Here is a 16,758-nt window from a genome sequence, read left to right as displayed (position 1 = left end):
GACCCGCCCTCGGGTAGAGGACCTGGTGGCCGCGTGGAATAATGCGACTACCGGGGCCTTGAACCGGGTGGCGCCTTTGCGGCCTCTCCGGCGGCAACGATCCACCCTGGCTCCTTGGTTCACCGAGGAGCTAAGGGTGATGAAGCGCCGCAAGAGATGCCTAGAGAGTCGTTGGAGATCCTCCCGATCCGAATTTGACCGAGCACAGGTACGAGCCCATTTAAGGACGTACCTAGTGGCATTGAGAACGGCCAAACGTCAATATTGTGCCGCTCTCATTGCATCCGCAGAGAACTGCCCTGCCGCCCTGTTTCGGGTGTCCCGCTCCCTTCTGTTTCAGGGTAGGGCAGAGGAGTTTGGGAAATATCTGCTGGATAAAGTCGCTCAAATCCGGAAGGATTGGGTCCCCTTCAGTGGCCCAGTCGAGACGCCAGTGGCGAGTCTTGAGAAACCTTTTTGGGAGGAGTTTGACTTGGTTGTCATCGAGGATTTGGACAGATTGCGTGGACGACTGCGACCTACCACATGTTTGCTGGACCCGTGTCCCTCCTGGCTTGTACTGGCTTCCTGGGAGGTTACACGCGACTGGCTCCTGGGCCTAGTGAACGCTTCGTTGGGTGAGGGGTCTCTCCCGGCCGCCTTGAAAGAGGCAGTGGTGAGACCCTTGCTCAAGAAGCCTTCCCTGGACCCTACGGAGCTGGCCAATTATCGTCCTGTCTCCAACCTTCCCTTTTTGGCGAAGGTTGTAGAGAGTGTGTTGGCTTCTCAGTTTCCACGACATCTGGAGGAGAATGATTATCTAGACCCGCGCCAGTCCGGCTTTCGCCCTGGGCACAGCACAGAGACGGCCTTGGTCGCGTTGGTAGATGATCTCTGGAGGGCCAGAGATAGGGGTTGTTCCTCTATCCTGGTCCTATTAGACCTCTCGGCGGCTTTTGATACCATCGACCATGGTATCCTGTTGCACCGACTGAAGGGGTTGGGGGTCCAGGGCACCGTTTTGCGGTGGTTCGGCTCCTACCTCTCCGGCCGGACGCAACGTGTGTTGGCAGGGGAGCAGAGGTCGACCCTAAGCCCCCTTACTTGTGGGGTGCCACAGGGGTCGGTCCTCTTGCCGCTCCTCTTCAACACATACATGAAGCCGCTGGGTGAGATCATCCGTGGTTTCGGGGTGGGATATCATCTGTACGCTGATGACACTCAGCTGTACATTTCCACCCGAACCACCCCAACGAGGCCGTCGAAGTGATGTCCCGGTGTGTGGAAGCCGTACGGGTCTGGATGGATGACAACCGACTCAGGCTCAACCCTTCCAAGACGGAGTGGCTGTGGGTTCCGGCCCCCCGGTTCAACCAGATAATTCCATCTCTGGCCATTGGGGGCATTCAACTCGCCCCTGTGGAGCGGGCGCGCAATTTGGGCGTCCTCCTGGATGCCAGGCTGTCCATGGATGAACATGTGACAGCCGTGGCCAGGGGGGCGTTCCACCAGGTTCGCCTGGTGCGCCAATTGCGCCCCCTATTGGACCGGGACGCCTTACGCACAGTCACCCATGCGCTGGTGACGTCTCGCCTGGACTACTGTAACGCTCTCTACATGGGGCTTCCCTTGAAATGCACTCGGAGACTGCAGTTGGTCCAGAATGCGGCCGCGCGGGTGATTATGGGGAGTACTAAGTACTCCCATGTGACACCTCTCCTGCGCGAGCTGCACTGGCTTCCTGTGGTCTATCGAGTGCGTTTCAAGGTTTTGATTACGATCTTTAAAGCGCTCCATGGCTCAGGACCTAGTTACCTGCGGGATCGTATTCTGCCCCATACATCCCTACGACCCATCCGCTCGCACAGAGAGGGACTTCTCCAGGTGCCGTCTACCAGACAGTGCCATGGGGCGGCGCCTAGGAGCAGAGCCTTCTCTGTGGCGGGCCCAGCCCTGTGGAATGACCTCCCCCCGGATATTAGGACCACTACTGACCTCCGCTCCTTCCGTGTCAAGCTCAAGACCCACCTTTTCCAAATAGCTGGCCTGGCTCAACCATAACTTCGTAACGCTCCTGATGGGTTTTTTAATTTAGTAATTTTATTTAAGGGGATTTTAAATTGTATTTTTAACTGTCTTTCACTTATAAGTCAATCCTCCTCCATGCACATATGTATATGTCTTGTTCTTTTGTATATATGTTTGTCTTATGTGTATTTTTATCCGTTTTGATTGTACGCCGCCCCGAGTCCTTCGGGAGAGGGTTGCGGCTAATCAAATAAAATTTATTATTATTTATTATTATTATTTATTATTATTAGTGATGGCCCAGTGTCGATCTCCATCTCACATGGCTGATTCGGACACCCTGGCTTCGTCCAGTGCGATCTGCAGAGTGAGGTTAGATTTAGCGAGTAACCTCCTCTGTAGGTTAATGTCCCACACGCCACAAATTATGCGGTCCTGAATCAGCTCGTCCAGGTCTCGGAATTCGCAGTATGAGGCGGCCTTGCAAAGTGCCGCAACATACTCATTAATCGACTCGCCCTCTTTCTGATTCCTGATGTTAAACTCATGCTGGCGAACATGATTGGACAGCTTGGGCACATAGTGGGTCCTCAGCGTCTGCTGGAGCATGGAGCAGGTGACTGATTGCAGCAGTGTCGGCTCAGAGAGGTCTTTTGCCATCTCAAACACTTTCCGGCCACAGTATCCGAGGAACATGTTCTTCTTGCGGCCTTCAGACAGGCCCATGAGGTTGTTTGCCTTGAGGAAGCAGTCAAATCGTAGTATGTACAAGTCCCAGTGCTCAATTACTGGGTCATACAGAGTCAGTGGGACATGCATGGCCATTTTGTGTTCAGAGGGCATTTTGAGTTTGCTGCTCAAAAATGGCTGCTCAAAGCCATGCTGAGCTCCAGGCTGGATGTACTTGCTGGATTGCTACACTCTTTTTGATTCACCTAGTTGCCTTCCAATCCCACCTTCATCCCCAGTGTTAGATTGGGTAATGGATAGGCACACACAGGCTTAACGGTAACAACAGTTCTTTATTAAGTACAACAAGTGAGAACAATCCAGCCAAGGTTGAGTCTGACAGCAGCCCTTTTATAGGGAGCTGTCAGACCCTTCGACCAATAGGATTAAACCTCTGTTACCTCCGGAACAGAGGACCTTGGTGGAAACCACTGTAGTTAGAACAAGTATCTAACACCCCTATTAACAAATAATGCTAATAAAATGTGTACAATATGCATTTAATATTCTATTTAATATGGTTTTAGTTTTAGACTGCATGCAAAGATCATTAAATTCGAAAAGACTGTGCTGAACTTTGGGAAACTGCATATGCAGACAGGGAGAAAAGGCTGAGTAAAATCTTTGGGCAAAGCAGTGCTTCATTTAAACATGGAATTAAATGAGATGGATTAGCTTTCTAGAAAAAAACAGATTCAAATCTGAGTAGAGGATTGATTTTCATGGCCATAAAGTTTCTGGTCAAAAACATGTATTTACAGGCTTCCTCTTTGTGAACTACTCATATGTTACCATTACCTTGTGTAAAAGGAAGTTCTTACTGCACCTGTAAAGATTTGGGAAGCTTGTAAATAGGCAGCCAAAGATACGGAATCCAATAACAATAAAGAAAGGAATCCATAATATGTATGACTTCAAGTAAATTTTCAGAATTTAACATATCCCTGATAATCCATATTGTGCTTTATTGGGAAAGAGCTTGTCTCGCTGTCTTAGTTTTTTGCTTCCAGTTACTTATTTATCAGCAATGGTGTTCAGGATAAAGACTCAATTCCTACCTTATTGTTATTTATCATTACTTATTTAATTATAAAAAATGCTCACTGTATATTGTGCTCTGCTGATTTATGGTACTATGTGGTAATATGGTGACAGACATGCTTATTATAATATTCTGCACTTGATATTTAAGTCAACATTAACAATTAAATACCATAATAAAAGTTAAAGTACAGTAAACTACAATTAAGTGATAATTGAAAGATACATGTAAATGTTGATCATTCCAGTAGCAACTCTCTGCCTTGGGATCTTTCTTTCTTTGTAAAAAGATTTCAGATCGAAGTAGCTATTTCTATTCTTCTATTCTCAGATCGAAGTAGCTATTTCTATTAATAAGTGATTTAAAAATAATGTGAACAGATAGGAATAGTCCTTCACATAATACACTGTAAATGGAACTAGCTTGAAATATAGGCATCAACATGGGAAACCTAGAGGTTTTTCCTATGCTTGCTTCTCAGTTCATTTTTATTTAATGTTTGAAAATTTGTAGAAAAGAACACATGTTTTTCCTATGCTTGACTAACTAGCATATAGGTTGGTTTCTAGCAAAGAAAGAAAAAGATTATCTTTCATTATTCCAAACCCACATTTCAATTCCCTCCCTCCTTTCTTTCTTTCTCTTCTTACCTGATTCCCACATATATTTTGTATATCTTTTTTTTTAAAAAACCATTAACAACAATCTGTAAGACTTAATCTTACAACCTACCATAGTCAAGCAGAGGAACCACTATTCTGTTATGCAATGCACTCTAAAATGCACACCCCAAAAAGGACATTAGAAGCCACATGAACAATCTATTGGCTGATGCAAATTCTTTGTCTGTAACGATGCTGCCCACAGAACTAAATTTAGCAGAAATAATTTACAGACAACAGGGTTCTTTTTTTCCTAAGGCCCAAATCAAGGATAGTGTCATCTTGGAATGCTTAGCAATTAAATGCATGAAGAATACTGATTTCTACTGCTTATAATTTCTTTTCTTAGAAATCCAAAATATCAACATATGAGAAAATGTGGGCTTTTATGAGCAGTAGGCAACTGACAGCTCTGGTGAAGAACAATGATATAGGCATCCAGCGGGTGCTTACTACTGATTATGCTCTGCTGATGGAATCAACCAGTATAGAATATGTCACTCAAAGAAACTGCAATCTCACTCAGATTGGGGGACTCATTGATTCAAAAGGTTATGGCGTAGGAACTCCAATTGGTAAGAAATGTGATACATATATATATAATTATTGGTAGATTGCTGATGGTGAGCATTTTGGAATACTTCATAATACGTCATAATCTAAAACAAATTCTATTTAACATGATGTCAACAAGAGTTTTGCAGGTTGAGAAGCATGAAAAATTATATTACGTCCTATAAATAAATACACAGTAGTATTATGCTACCTCCTGACTTGTTTTAATCAATTTAATCCAAAGAGTTTAAAGCATCATCAGCTGCTATTTTTAATCTCTGATTCTTTAAAATCATTAAAATATATTTCTTGTTTTTCTTTATTTTAAGAAAGTATAAAAGACAAGCAAAGTATTGAGGTACACAACAGTAACAATGTTAAACTAAATAAACCATAAAATTAAAAATGATTTTTAAAAAGAAAAAGAAAACTGTAAGAAGAAAAGCAAAATTTTATATTGAACTTATAACCACTGGTTTACAAGATGTAGCATATAATATTATAATGAAAATATTATTGTAAAATATCATGAAATCTACATATGCCAATCATCAACCTATTGCTTCATCTTTTCAGTAGTAGAAAATAATGCCTTTTGAAGGACAGATAAATCACATATTTCCAAACGCCAAACCTCAATATCTGGAATAATATCACTTATCCAAATTCTCAATATTTCTCAATGTTTTTAAAAAAATATTTTTAATTGAAAAAATTAAGTAATAATAATAAAAGACTGTACAAACTAAATTCAGAAAGAAAAAGAAACAATACAACAGGCAATAAAAGAAAGGAAAAAAGAGGAAGAGGAAAAAAGAAAAAAATATTTAAAGAAGCGAGTTTGACTTTCATCATAAGTACAAATAAACTTAGTGATTCTTTATCCTCCCACCTACCCAATATGGGCATATGCAAATATCTCTTCTTCCTATACCTTTTATACTAATACTCTTTATTATTCTTTATAATAACTTTTATAATAACTTTAATCATTATAATTTCCAATAGAATAGAATAGAATAGAATAGAATAGAATAGAATAGAATAGAATAGAATAGAATAGAATAGAATAGAATATTCTTTATTGGCCAAGTATGATTGGACACACAAGGAATATGTCTCTGGTGCATAAAATTTCAGTGTAGATACAAACAACAAAGTACTATAATAATAATAAGATACCAACAGTAAAAGGTAAAAGGAAAAACAATAAGATGAATCATAATATAGCCCTACTACATGGCTAAATACTGTATCTTTAGACATAAGACAGTGCTGCAGAAATTAGGTGTTCAGCAAAGTGATGGCGCTAGGGAAAAACTGTCCCTATACCTAGTTGTTTTGTCATGCAATGCCCTATAGTAGCATCCTGAGGGGAGAAGTTGAAACAGTTTATGTTCAGGATATGGGCGGTCTGTAGATATTTTCTCAGCCCTCTTTCTGGCTCATGCAGTATGCAGGTCCTCAGTGGAAGGCAGGCTGATTACAATTTATTTTTTCTTGCAGTCCTAACTATCTGTTGAAGACTACCTGTCCTATTTGGTTGCTGTATCAAACCACACAGTTATAAAAGTACAGATGACTGATTCAATGATATCCATGCACATCAACATTTCAGTCATGGTGTCAGCAAAAACTTCTTAAAGGATTCCCAGTGTTTTATAAAAATATATTTTAACTTTGGTCAAAGAAACCAACTTTGCACTCCTTCCTTTTGCTTCTAATAAGCTTGATATTTAATTTATTCAAAAGTTGTCATATGATTTTAGCTCCCTTTCCTTTTTCTTTTTTCCATTTCAAAGTCTTCTTCAAGGCTTTAGGAAAACCTTTTTTTTTTTTAATCCACTAAGTAATCACTATCCAGACGGATAATGCTTGTTGGCTTATCATTTGTATTTCCACTTTAACTGCCGTCTCTGTGTTGTAACCCACATTTTTTTTAGTTTTCCAATATTTCAACATATTTTTTGTATCCTAATATTTTTGCATTGGATGAAGTTTATTTCAATTATTGATCCTGTAAATCTTTGAGGACATTCTCTTTCACATCTGTCATTTCTTATTTAACTGCTTTTGGAAATAAATTCTCAGGCCCCAGGAACCAGGAGCAACTTATGGAATTACTTCCCAGCACTTTCCTTTATTATTCCTCACCTGTAAACAGAAATATTGCCAACTAAGCCAACTACTTGTATTACTATAGATATATTCTAAGAATTGCTAGGGAGGAGCCTGCTTTACTCTTTCTCCCAAAGTATCTAACCTTATCTGCAACTTTGTCCTCTGGAATGCAGCCCCTTCCTCCTGGGAATCCAGACTACATTCCACCATATCAATCATCCAAACAAGCAAACATCATTGCTGACTTGGAGCTGCTATAGTTTCTGTCCCCTTAATTTAAATATCTCCTGAAACATTTCAAATGTCATATCATTTTTTGTCATTTTTGTCCCAATACTGACCAGAAACAAAAGACAAGCCTCTTTTTTCTTTTATGCCTGAATACCTAGTCCCCTCTAGTGTCCAAAATATGAAATCATAAAATCTCAAATTTGCCTTTATCTCAAACTTCTGTTTTTACTTAAAATGGACTAAATAATTTAATTCGCACAAAGGTATCATTTATTTATATCATTATAATTCAAAATAATTATTGCCAAAATCTTTTAGCAAAAAACCTAAAATTCCAAATTCATCTGATTGCTTAATATTTTAAAATAACTTCCTTCGTCTTACTCAGCTTTTTGTCATTTAATTCAAATACTTTGATTTTTTTAACTTATCTTTTTTTTTGTTCTAGATGAAGGTAAACTCACCAAAATTGTCATTTTGAAAATCTCTACTAGCCTTAAAATAGTTACATGAAATTTCCGAAAGTGATTAGAAAGTGAGGTTAGCGAACTCAGTGTCCTTAAAAAGGCTCTTCTGTGGTTGGGAGTGTGATGATTCTCCTTTGTCTCCCAGTGCTCAAACCCACATAAAATGCCTGTCCTGCAGTTGCCTTGTGAAAAACAGCCATCCAGAATACTAGTGAATGATCTCCCACCCTGTCCTTAGCCAGGGAGGTACTATGGGATGGTCTATTTATTGGTATTTTGGTCAAGACCATGAGATTGTATCTGCTTATTCAGAAATGTACTACTTCACCATTCTTCAGCTAGTAGTCAAATCTTCCAGTAGAGAAAATCTGATGTTCTTGCTCTGAATCTATTGTTATAATAAAATCTAAATATGTATTTTATTAATCAGTTTTAATCTCAAATCCATCAGTACTGTTTAAACTTTCTTAAGAACATGAAACCATTTGTGGGGCATTGGTGGAGATTCCAATTCTGTGGTCCATTTTTGATCTACTCCAGTACTATCCACTTAAAAAATATCTGCAAACTTTTAATAACGATATGTTGAGAATATGTTCAGTTATGGATTTCAGGTACCTTTGAAGCGGCCAAAGCATCTGGCCCAAACTGAGCTATTAAAACTTGCTTAAGCTGGGAATATTGGCACTATTGTGAACCACAAAAGACCAAATTCAAATCTTTAAAGTAATAATTACTTTATTATTGATTTAATTGATTTAAAATCACCATCCCAGATTTTGCCAATATATGCACAATCTGTTTTGTGAGAAATCATTTTTTAATCAGTCTCTCTGGAGAAGAAATAACTAACATTGTTTTTGTAAGATTCTTAGATAAAGATCCAATTTTGAAATATCTGGCTATCATATGTTTTACTTCTGCATAAAGTTCTTTTGTAACTAGATTACAAATCTGATTGGTAAATGAACCAAATGTTATAAGATAGCAATACAAGACTTTCACTATTCCAAAGAGAGGCAATTCAATACTATACTTATTCAATATTATAACCCTGAAGTATTTTACTGCTTGCAGCCCTGAATCAGTGTTGAGTTAGGTGACTTTGTAATCTAAATTAAAAACAAACAAACAAATAGACAAAAAAAGTATGTGGGGAGGGTTGCACCTGTGTGACTGTTTTTAACATGGTCCTATATAGCCTGACATATTCAATTTTGCTCTACTCCTTTTCCTTTCCTTCAGGCTCTCCTTATAGAGACAAAATCACCATTGCCATTCTCCAGTTACAAGAGGAAGGAAAGTTGCACATGATGAAGGAAAAATGGTGGCGAGGCAATGGCTGCCCAGAGGAGGACAGTAAAGAAGCTAGCGCCCTTGGTGTGGAAAACATTGGGGGCATTTTCATAGTGCTTGCAGCAGGACTAGTTCTTTCTGTGTTTGTAGCTATTGGAGAATTTTTTTACAAGTCAAGGAAAAATAGTGACATTGAACAGGTAAGTCCATCTGAGTTCAGTCTGGGAAATACCTTCACATGAAAGAATGGCGTCCAACCAAGCACACAAAACCCACTTTTGCCTTATTATTGAGTTCCGGAAGAGCTGCCTTCTGCTGATCTGGCCTAAAGCCTTTTGTACTAAGAAGATAACTGAAATAACTAATAAAGGAACCACTTGTGTCTTTTTATGAGTAACTCTGCCCAATACCAGTCCTTTCCCTACGATCAGCCCTACATAATAGGTTCCAGCTAGTGCTATGGGCACTTCTATAAGGCTATAGCTGTCAGCAAAGTCAATGTGTCATTGCTTCATCATCATTATAACAATACTGTTAATCTCGATAAGACCTTTCTGCCTAGTGCAATGAAAGAAATGCAGAGTTCATGCTTTTTATGGGCAGGAGAAAATATCGGGTAGTAATTAAGGGTCAGCTGAAAAGAAGTTATAGAATTTCAAGAGTCAAAGTGAGGATACAGCTGGGGCATTTTTCAGCCTCCAATGATTAAACCGTTTGGCATTATCTATGTGAGGCAGAGAAAGGGAATGAAACTGGTATTTCAACAAAGGATTCCAAGTCTTGCTGTTGAACAAATGAGCCTGCTAAATAAAAAAGGACACAAGCATTATCCTTACCAATACCCAAACCACTCCTGGTGCAAGCAGAAGTATAATTTAAATAGATGACACATAAGAATGATGCTCCCAATGAGCAATTTCCTCTAACATTGGCGTTGTAATTTAAGTTGGAAGAGAGACATATCAGGAGATTGATCTGAAGATGTACAGTCTTCACTTGTTACCCAAGTGATTGATTTTAGGAGGGCGAGGGTTGCAAAGAATGAACATCTTTGTTCATTGGAATGGTGGAGTGGTGGAGTAGAAAAATAACTCTGTGTGAGAGAGAATGTAGGGAATATATAATATATACAATATAATAAATAAATAATATAAAGGGTACTACGATCTATGATAATATGGACCCCCATTTGCATATTTGCATGAAGATGAATTAGTATGTGTGAGTATAGCCCCATATCATATAACAGCCACATTTGGCCAAACCATGTTGGAAAGCGCCATAATTTACAGCAGGATACATATTGTAATGTGCGGCAACTCTTTGTGATGCCTAAATCCCATTTGGCTCTTTATTATTTTTGAGGTGGAAAAGTTAAGAGGCACACTGATTACCTTAAAGTTCGTAAAGGATTAAGTATCCCTTAATCCTCCTCTTCCTCACCTCCAGGAAAAAGCATCCTGCCTTTTTGAAGATCTGACCCTCAACATGCAAAGCCTGGGGTTGCCCTCAAATTTTTCCTTATAAATACTTGTTACCATTGCAGTGATATCTTATTTTTATGCTTACATGTTGGGATTGGTTTGGATCTCTGCTATAAAATTTTATGAGATACAAGAATGTTATCTTCTTCATGGTCTAAAGCAGACAGAGATCAACATTAAAGCAAAGTTGACTAAGATATTGTGCTATATATATCCTGAGAACATGGATTGATTCTTGTCAGCCAATAAAATAATAAGAAAGTAAAAATTCAAATTATTTTCTGCAATTAAGTTTTATTAAAAGAGATGACAAATATGAGGGTAGTTGCTAATTTTTAATATATTTACACATTTGATATTTATTTATTTATTTACTGCGCTTCTAGACCGCCCCCTCTCCCAAAAGGGATATAATACAGTAAAATCTGCAAATATATCCTAGAGAAGTTATATATTGTTAAATACATTTCATAAATTTCATTTTCTATAAGTATATTGTTTTATAAGTTTTGGTATCATTCTCTTTAAAATTTTGTTACATTGGTTAATATTCTTAATTTTTCTTTTTCTTCCATCTTTTTCTTTCTGCATGCAACAAGGCCTTTTGTTTCTTTTATGGACAACAATGTAAACAAACTCATCCATCCAACTTCACTTCTGGAACTACCTTATCTACAGAGTTAGACTGTGGCAAATTAATTCGGGAAGAACAAGGGATTCGAACACAACCCTCAATCCATACTGTATAGTTATCATAAAGCAGTGGTGGGTTTCAAATTTTTTTAGAACCTCTACTGTAGGTGTGACCTGCTTTGTGGGAGTGGCTTGCTGGCCATGTGACTGGGTGGGAGTGGCCTGCCAGCCATGTGACTGAGTGGGAGTGGCTTGACAGTCATGTGACTGGGTGGGTGTGGCCAACTTGTAAAATGTGGTGAAACTCACTTAACAACGCTCTTACTTAGCAACCAAAATATTGGCTCAGGAACTCTGGCATTGAAACGTGCAAGTATTAAAGCTGTCAAGTTACAAGACCCTTCCACCCCTAGCCCTTTAGAAAAAAAACCCAGGGATGTTCAAACCTGACAGCTTTAAGATTTAGATAGGACTCTTAGAGGCGGGCGGGACGATTGGTGAGTCAGCCAATCAGTGAGCGGCTGGTGGGGCAAACATGGTGCGGACGGGCAGGGGGAGGGAGCTGGAACCAGTTCTAAATGGCATAGTAGATTTGTGGAACCTCTTTTATAGAAGAGGTTAGAACTAGCAGGAACCCACCCCTGTCATAAAGGAAAGATGTATTTAGCTAAGAGCAAATTCTGACCACAACATACATTAAGGGGGAGAAACTCTGAGGTCAAAATAACTTATTTTTTCATGTACCTAAGGAAGTTTGGGGTTGGTATTTCCAATAGAAGCCTAGCATGTGAAATAGCATAGGAAGAAGAAATAAAACAGTTAATCCTTCAGCCTATTTGAGAAAATGTAGGTAAATGTCTTATATTGACCATATTATAGTAGAACATTATGAATATAATATGACAATAGGCTATTTTCTTTTCCAGAATAGCAGACCAGTGATGTTTGCAGGATTCGGATAAGGAACAATTATAAAAAGAAATAAATATAACAGTTGTGACAATGTGATCAAAGTCCCATCCCTCTGTGCACTGATATAATTATTAAAAATGGTGGAGCTTTGATTGTGCAGCAGCAACCATCATCCTGGACTTCTGTACAGATATGGTAGCTAGGTCTTGTGTGGAAATGTCAAAGCACTCCTCAAATGAAAAGTTCTGTACAGAAAAAGTGTGTGTGAGCGTGGCTATTCTGAAATTCTCTGGATTTAAAACAGCCAATAGCAATCAGATAGAATCCTCATCTGTAGTGCATCTAACACACATGCAGTGTGTTAGATGCAGTGGGTAATGGATAGGTACACACAGGCTAATGGTAACAACAGCTCTTTATTAGATGCAACAAGTGAGAACAATCCAGCGAAGGTTGAGTCTGACAGCAGCCCTTTTATAGGGAGCTGTCAGACCCTTCGACCAATGAGATTAAACCTCTGTTCTCGCCGGAACAGAGGATCTTGGTGGAAACCACTATAGTTGAAGCTAGTATGTAACACCCCTCCCCTCTTAGATGGAACAATCCTACTGGTCAAAAAGTCACGCAGGTAGGCAGGCTTTTGGGTAGCTCTGACTGACCTGCGCAGTTCAGTTGGAGGGTGTTCTTTGAGCAGGTCGGACGGACCTGTTTGCTCTGCAGCTCCGCTTGATGAAAGCTCCTGGAACCTTTCACAGGCCGCAGCTGGAGCTTCTAGAACCAGTTCACTCGGAGCTCACTGTGGGCCTGCAACACAACCAGATAAGTTCCCCGGTACCCTCGGGTTTGAGCTGCCTGTGGAAGGAGTGGCGTATTGCTCCCTTTGGGTAGGGCTTTGGCTAACTCGTGTAGGAGTTACCTCTGGCTGTCTAAGAGTGGAATTGGAGAGGCGGCCCCATTGGTCAATGTGCTTTCTCCAATTCCGACTGTCCTCGAGCTCTACGAGATAAGAGCGAGGCCCAGTGATGCTTATCACTGTGGCAGGAATCCACAGAGTTCCCCTGGTGTAGTTGTGGGCATACATTGAATCCCCCATGCTAAAGTTCTGAATCTTGCTTGTGAAGTCAGGGGGCGATGCAGCAGAATAGTTTGGGTGTAGCCGGTCTAAGTGGGACCTTAGCCGGTGACCCATGAGAAGCTCGGAGGGGCTTCTCCCTGTAGTGGCACTGGGTGTGATATGTTGGATTAGCAGATAATGGTCAACCCATGTTTGCCAATCTCCCAGGCCCATCCTAGATAGGGCCTCTTTTGCAGATCTCACCATTCTCTCCGCCTGACCATTGGAGGCCGGATGGAATGATGTCTGATTGATGTCTGGAATTGTTCGAATTTGCACGCCGGCGGCTACTGAGCATGTGGCAGCTGTCCTCTTCTTCGCGTTCAGAGCTCTCAGCCTCTGTAGCCTCACGCTGTACGTGTGTTCTTCCACGCGTCTTGTGGAGTGCTTTGATGCTGCAGTGTCTCTGTGGACTTAACAGCCGATTCTGATGCCCTGACCTTGTCCAAGGCAATTGGTAGAGTGAGGTTAGACTTGGCAAATAACCTCCTTTGTAAATTAATGTCCCGCACACCATCATGAAACAATCATACTGCAGGTGTTTTTGGAACAACAAAACTCATTTTCAATAAAGCAGATGGAAAAGGGGAAAAATAAGTTTCCTCTTGGCCATGAACAACCTTGTCACTTGGCCTGTTTAATTACGACTTTTTCAGTTCCTGTCCTAATATATATATATATATATATATACATATATATATATATATATATATATATATATATATATATATATATATATATATATATATATATATATATATATATATATATATATATATATATATATATATATATATATATATATATATATAAAGACAGTAATTGAGACTCTAATTTTTAAAAATGGTGTAGAAAACTAATTTCTACAGTTTAAAGACTATCACTACAGTTAACATATGGTTTTGATTGTTTACAGCTATTCCTCTTGTTAAGATACAGATGTGTCTCAAAATTGCTTTTTAAAATCAGCATTGCAACTTGAAACTGACTAATTTGTTTATCAAAGAAACAAGAGTCTGGCTTGCATTGCAAATAACACAGATTTAAATGAAGAAAACAAAACCTTCTTTCCACACTGCTGTAATTCTGTTGCTGGGTCTTAAGTACTCTTATCTTGATATAGTTAATTCTATTTCATTTTTCTCATGGCCGTATTGCTATATTTTTTAAAATTTATATTGGTTTTATTTATTTTTTTACTATGTACATTCTGAGATCTATTAGCCACAGTGCACCTCATACGGGGTGAAAAAACACAGCTAAGTCAAGAGCTATTGAAGGCTGAAAAAATAACTGACTATATTTTCTGGTCCAAAAATTAATACTATATAATCAAACAGTAACAATAAAGATGATAATCAAATAGTTAACAGGTATCAGAGTTTTCTGCAACCCAACAAAAAGATGATTTGTATTTAAGAGGAGGTTATTTTATTGATATCAGTGAACATCAGTGATGTTATATTTGGTGAACATCAGTGATGTCATATTTGGTGAAATATAATCATCATTATATTCATAATTATTTCCACAAGATATGACTGTAATATTTATAGCCAGGTTTAAATTCTATTAAATACATGGTAGAAATCTCCTGTTAACTCCAATAAATTTTTCTCTCCTATCTTTTATCAGTGTCTTTCTTTTAATGCCATAATGGAGGAACTTGGAATTTCACTCAAACATCAGAAGAAATTAAAGAAAAGATCAAGAACTAAAGGGCGTACATCTTTCACAAATATCCTTACTTGTCATCAAAGACGGACTCTTAGAAAAGAAACCATGGCTTGAATAAATGCAATTTTCCCTGTAGGAAATATCAGGATAGAAGGCAAAAACAAACCTTGATGCCTACTTATGAAAAGACAACTGTTTTATTTCACAGTCTGATTTTCTTCTTTTTAATCCAGAGGAAATACAACAGATTCAGTCTTCACATATAATTCATAGACTACTAATCATCCCAAAGCATTTCATTCTTACTTTTGGATTAATATCACCTATTTTGCATCCCTGTGCTCTTCCCTATTCTTTGCTGTATGTGCTTTATACATAAATAAAAAAGATTTTTGGGGACTGGAGTATCAATTTCTTCATATCAGAAATCATCAAATATTTATTTCAGTTATATGAAACTTTCTTCACATATAAGTATGTCTACATACCATCTATCCTCATTAGCAATCGTTTTTTATACATTCAAGTGGTACCTTAAATTAGATTAGTTCAGTGTTTCCAAGACTTGTTTTGTTATGGTTGGTTCCTCAGACACCCAGTTGTTTAGAGTTGATTTAGCATGTTCATTCACCTATTGCAGTTATGGCAAACTTTTTTGGCAACAAGTGCCCAAACCGGAATGCATGTGAATGCGTGCTGGCCAGCTGGTCTTCGCAGACCCTGGAGCGCCAGAAAATGGCCTAGAAATGGCCCCCAAAAAGCCAAACAATAGGCTGTTTGGGGGGCATTTTTCAGACTATTTTCTAGCGCTCTGGTATTGTTGTATTGTTGATATTTTTTTTAGGACTTTCCATCCTAGCAGGCTCTGGAGAGTTTACAAAAATAGTAAAAATAGTTAAAAACACAAAACTATACAGGCAACTCAAAATAAAGCAATCATAACTATACAACAGGGACTCCACAAACCCCAGGCCTTGGCCAAGAGCCAGGTCTTACAAGCTTTCCTGAATCCCAAGAGAAAGATTGCTGTCTATATGTCTGGGGGCATGCTGGTCCAGAAGGTGGGGGATCACAACACAGATGGTACACTTCCTCAGTCCTGCAAGATGACAGCATTTGATAGAGGGCAGGCAGAAACAACTGGACATAAATGGATCCTCAGATACTAGGTTTTATGTGACGGATAATAATAATACTCCCAGCAACTCTGGGTGGCTTATAAGTATCCGTAATCCTTGAATTGCACCTGGAAACTGACTGGCAATTAATTCAGCTTCCATAGTATCAGTGACCCATGGACATAACCAAAAGCTCCATTACTTCTCACATTACTGCATTTTGAACCAGCTGTAGCCTCTTGATGTTCTCCAAGGCCAGGCCCATATAGAGTGCTGTGCAATAATCAAATAATCTCCATGTAGAAAGCATAATCCAATCTGTGAGATGATCAGGGCCTAAGTAACCATCTTAGAGGCCTTCCAGTCAAGGAAAGTGTAATTGATGCACAAGATGAACCTGTTCAGAGGGTGTCCTGTCACAGCTGCCACCTACTTTTCAAGCAGAAAATCCAGGAAGACCATCAGGTGTGGTTTCATGTAAATGTTAAAAAGAGGTGATGAGAATATTGAGTCCTGAGACATCCCACAAGTGTAGGGATGCCAATGCAATTTTCCCCCTATCAACACTGACTGACACTAGCCACTTAGAAAAGAGATGAATGACTGCAACAGAATGCCTCACATTTCCAATCCCTGAAGCTAGTCCAGAAGGAGGTTTTGATCAATGGTATCCAAAGTTAGTGAGAGATCAAGGAATTCAAAGATGGATG

General features: G+C 39.2%; 1 protein-coding gene across 3 annotated transcripts in view; it reads left to right on the top strand.

Annotated features, from left to right (window-relative positions):
• GRIK1 (glutamate ionotropic receptor kainate type subunit 1) overlaps positions 1–15,311 on the top strand; it is a 150,486-nt gene extending 135,175 nt beyond the window's left edge. Inside the window, exons 14-17 of one of the 3 annotated variants that reach the window (XM_081950645.1) lie at positions 4,790–5,015; positions 9,060–9,310; positions 11,194–11,359; positions 14,889–15,024. In XM_081950645.1, coding sequence (XP_081806771.1) covers positions 4,790–5,015; positions 9,060–9,310; positions 11,194–11,343 — 627 coding nt within the window. In that variant the 3' untranslated portion in view covers positions 11,344–11,359; positions 14,889–15,024. Of the gene's footprint in view, positions 1–4,789; positions 5,016–9,059; positions 9,311–11,193; positions 11,360–14,840 lie in introns of all 3 variants that reach the window. The other 2 variants (XM_081950644.1, XM_081950643.1) reach the window with 2 other exon arrangements.
• Positions 15,312–16,758: the final 1,447 nt, after the last annotated feature.

Source organism: Natrix helvetica (assembly GCF_964273705.1).
Source record: "Natrix helvetica genome assembly, chromosome: 4".
Classification (NCBI taxonomy): Eukaryota; Metazoa; Chordata; class Lepidosauria; order Squamata; family Natricidae; genus Natrix; species Natrix helvetica.
Note: the sequence above shows the minus strand (reverse complement) of the source record. Positions and strands in the feature narration are given on the sequence as shown.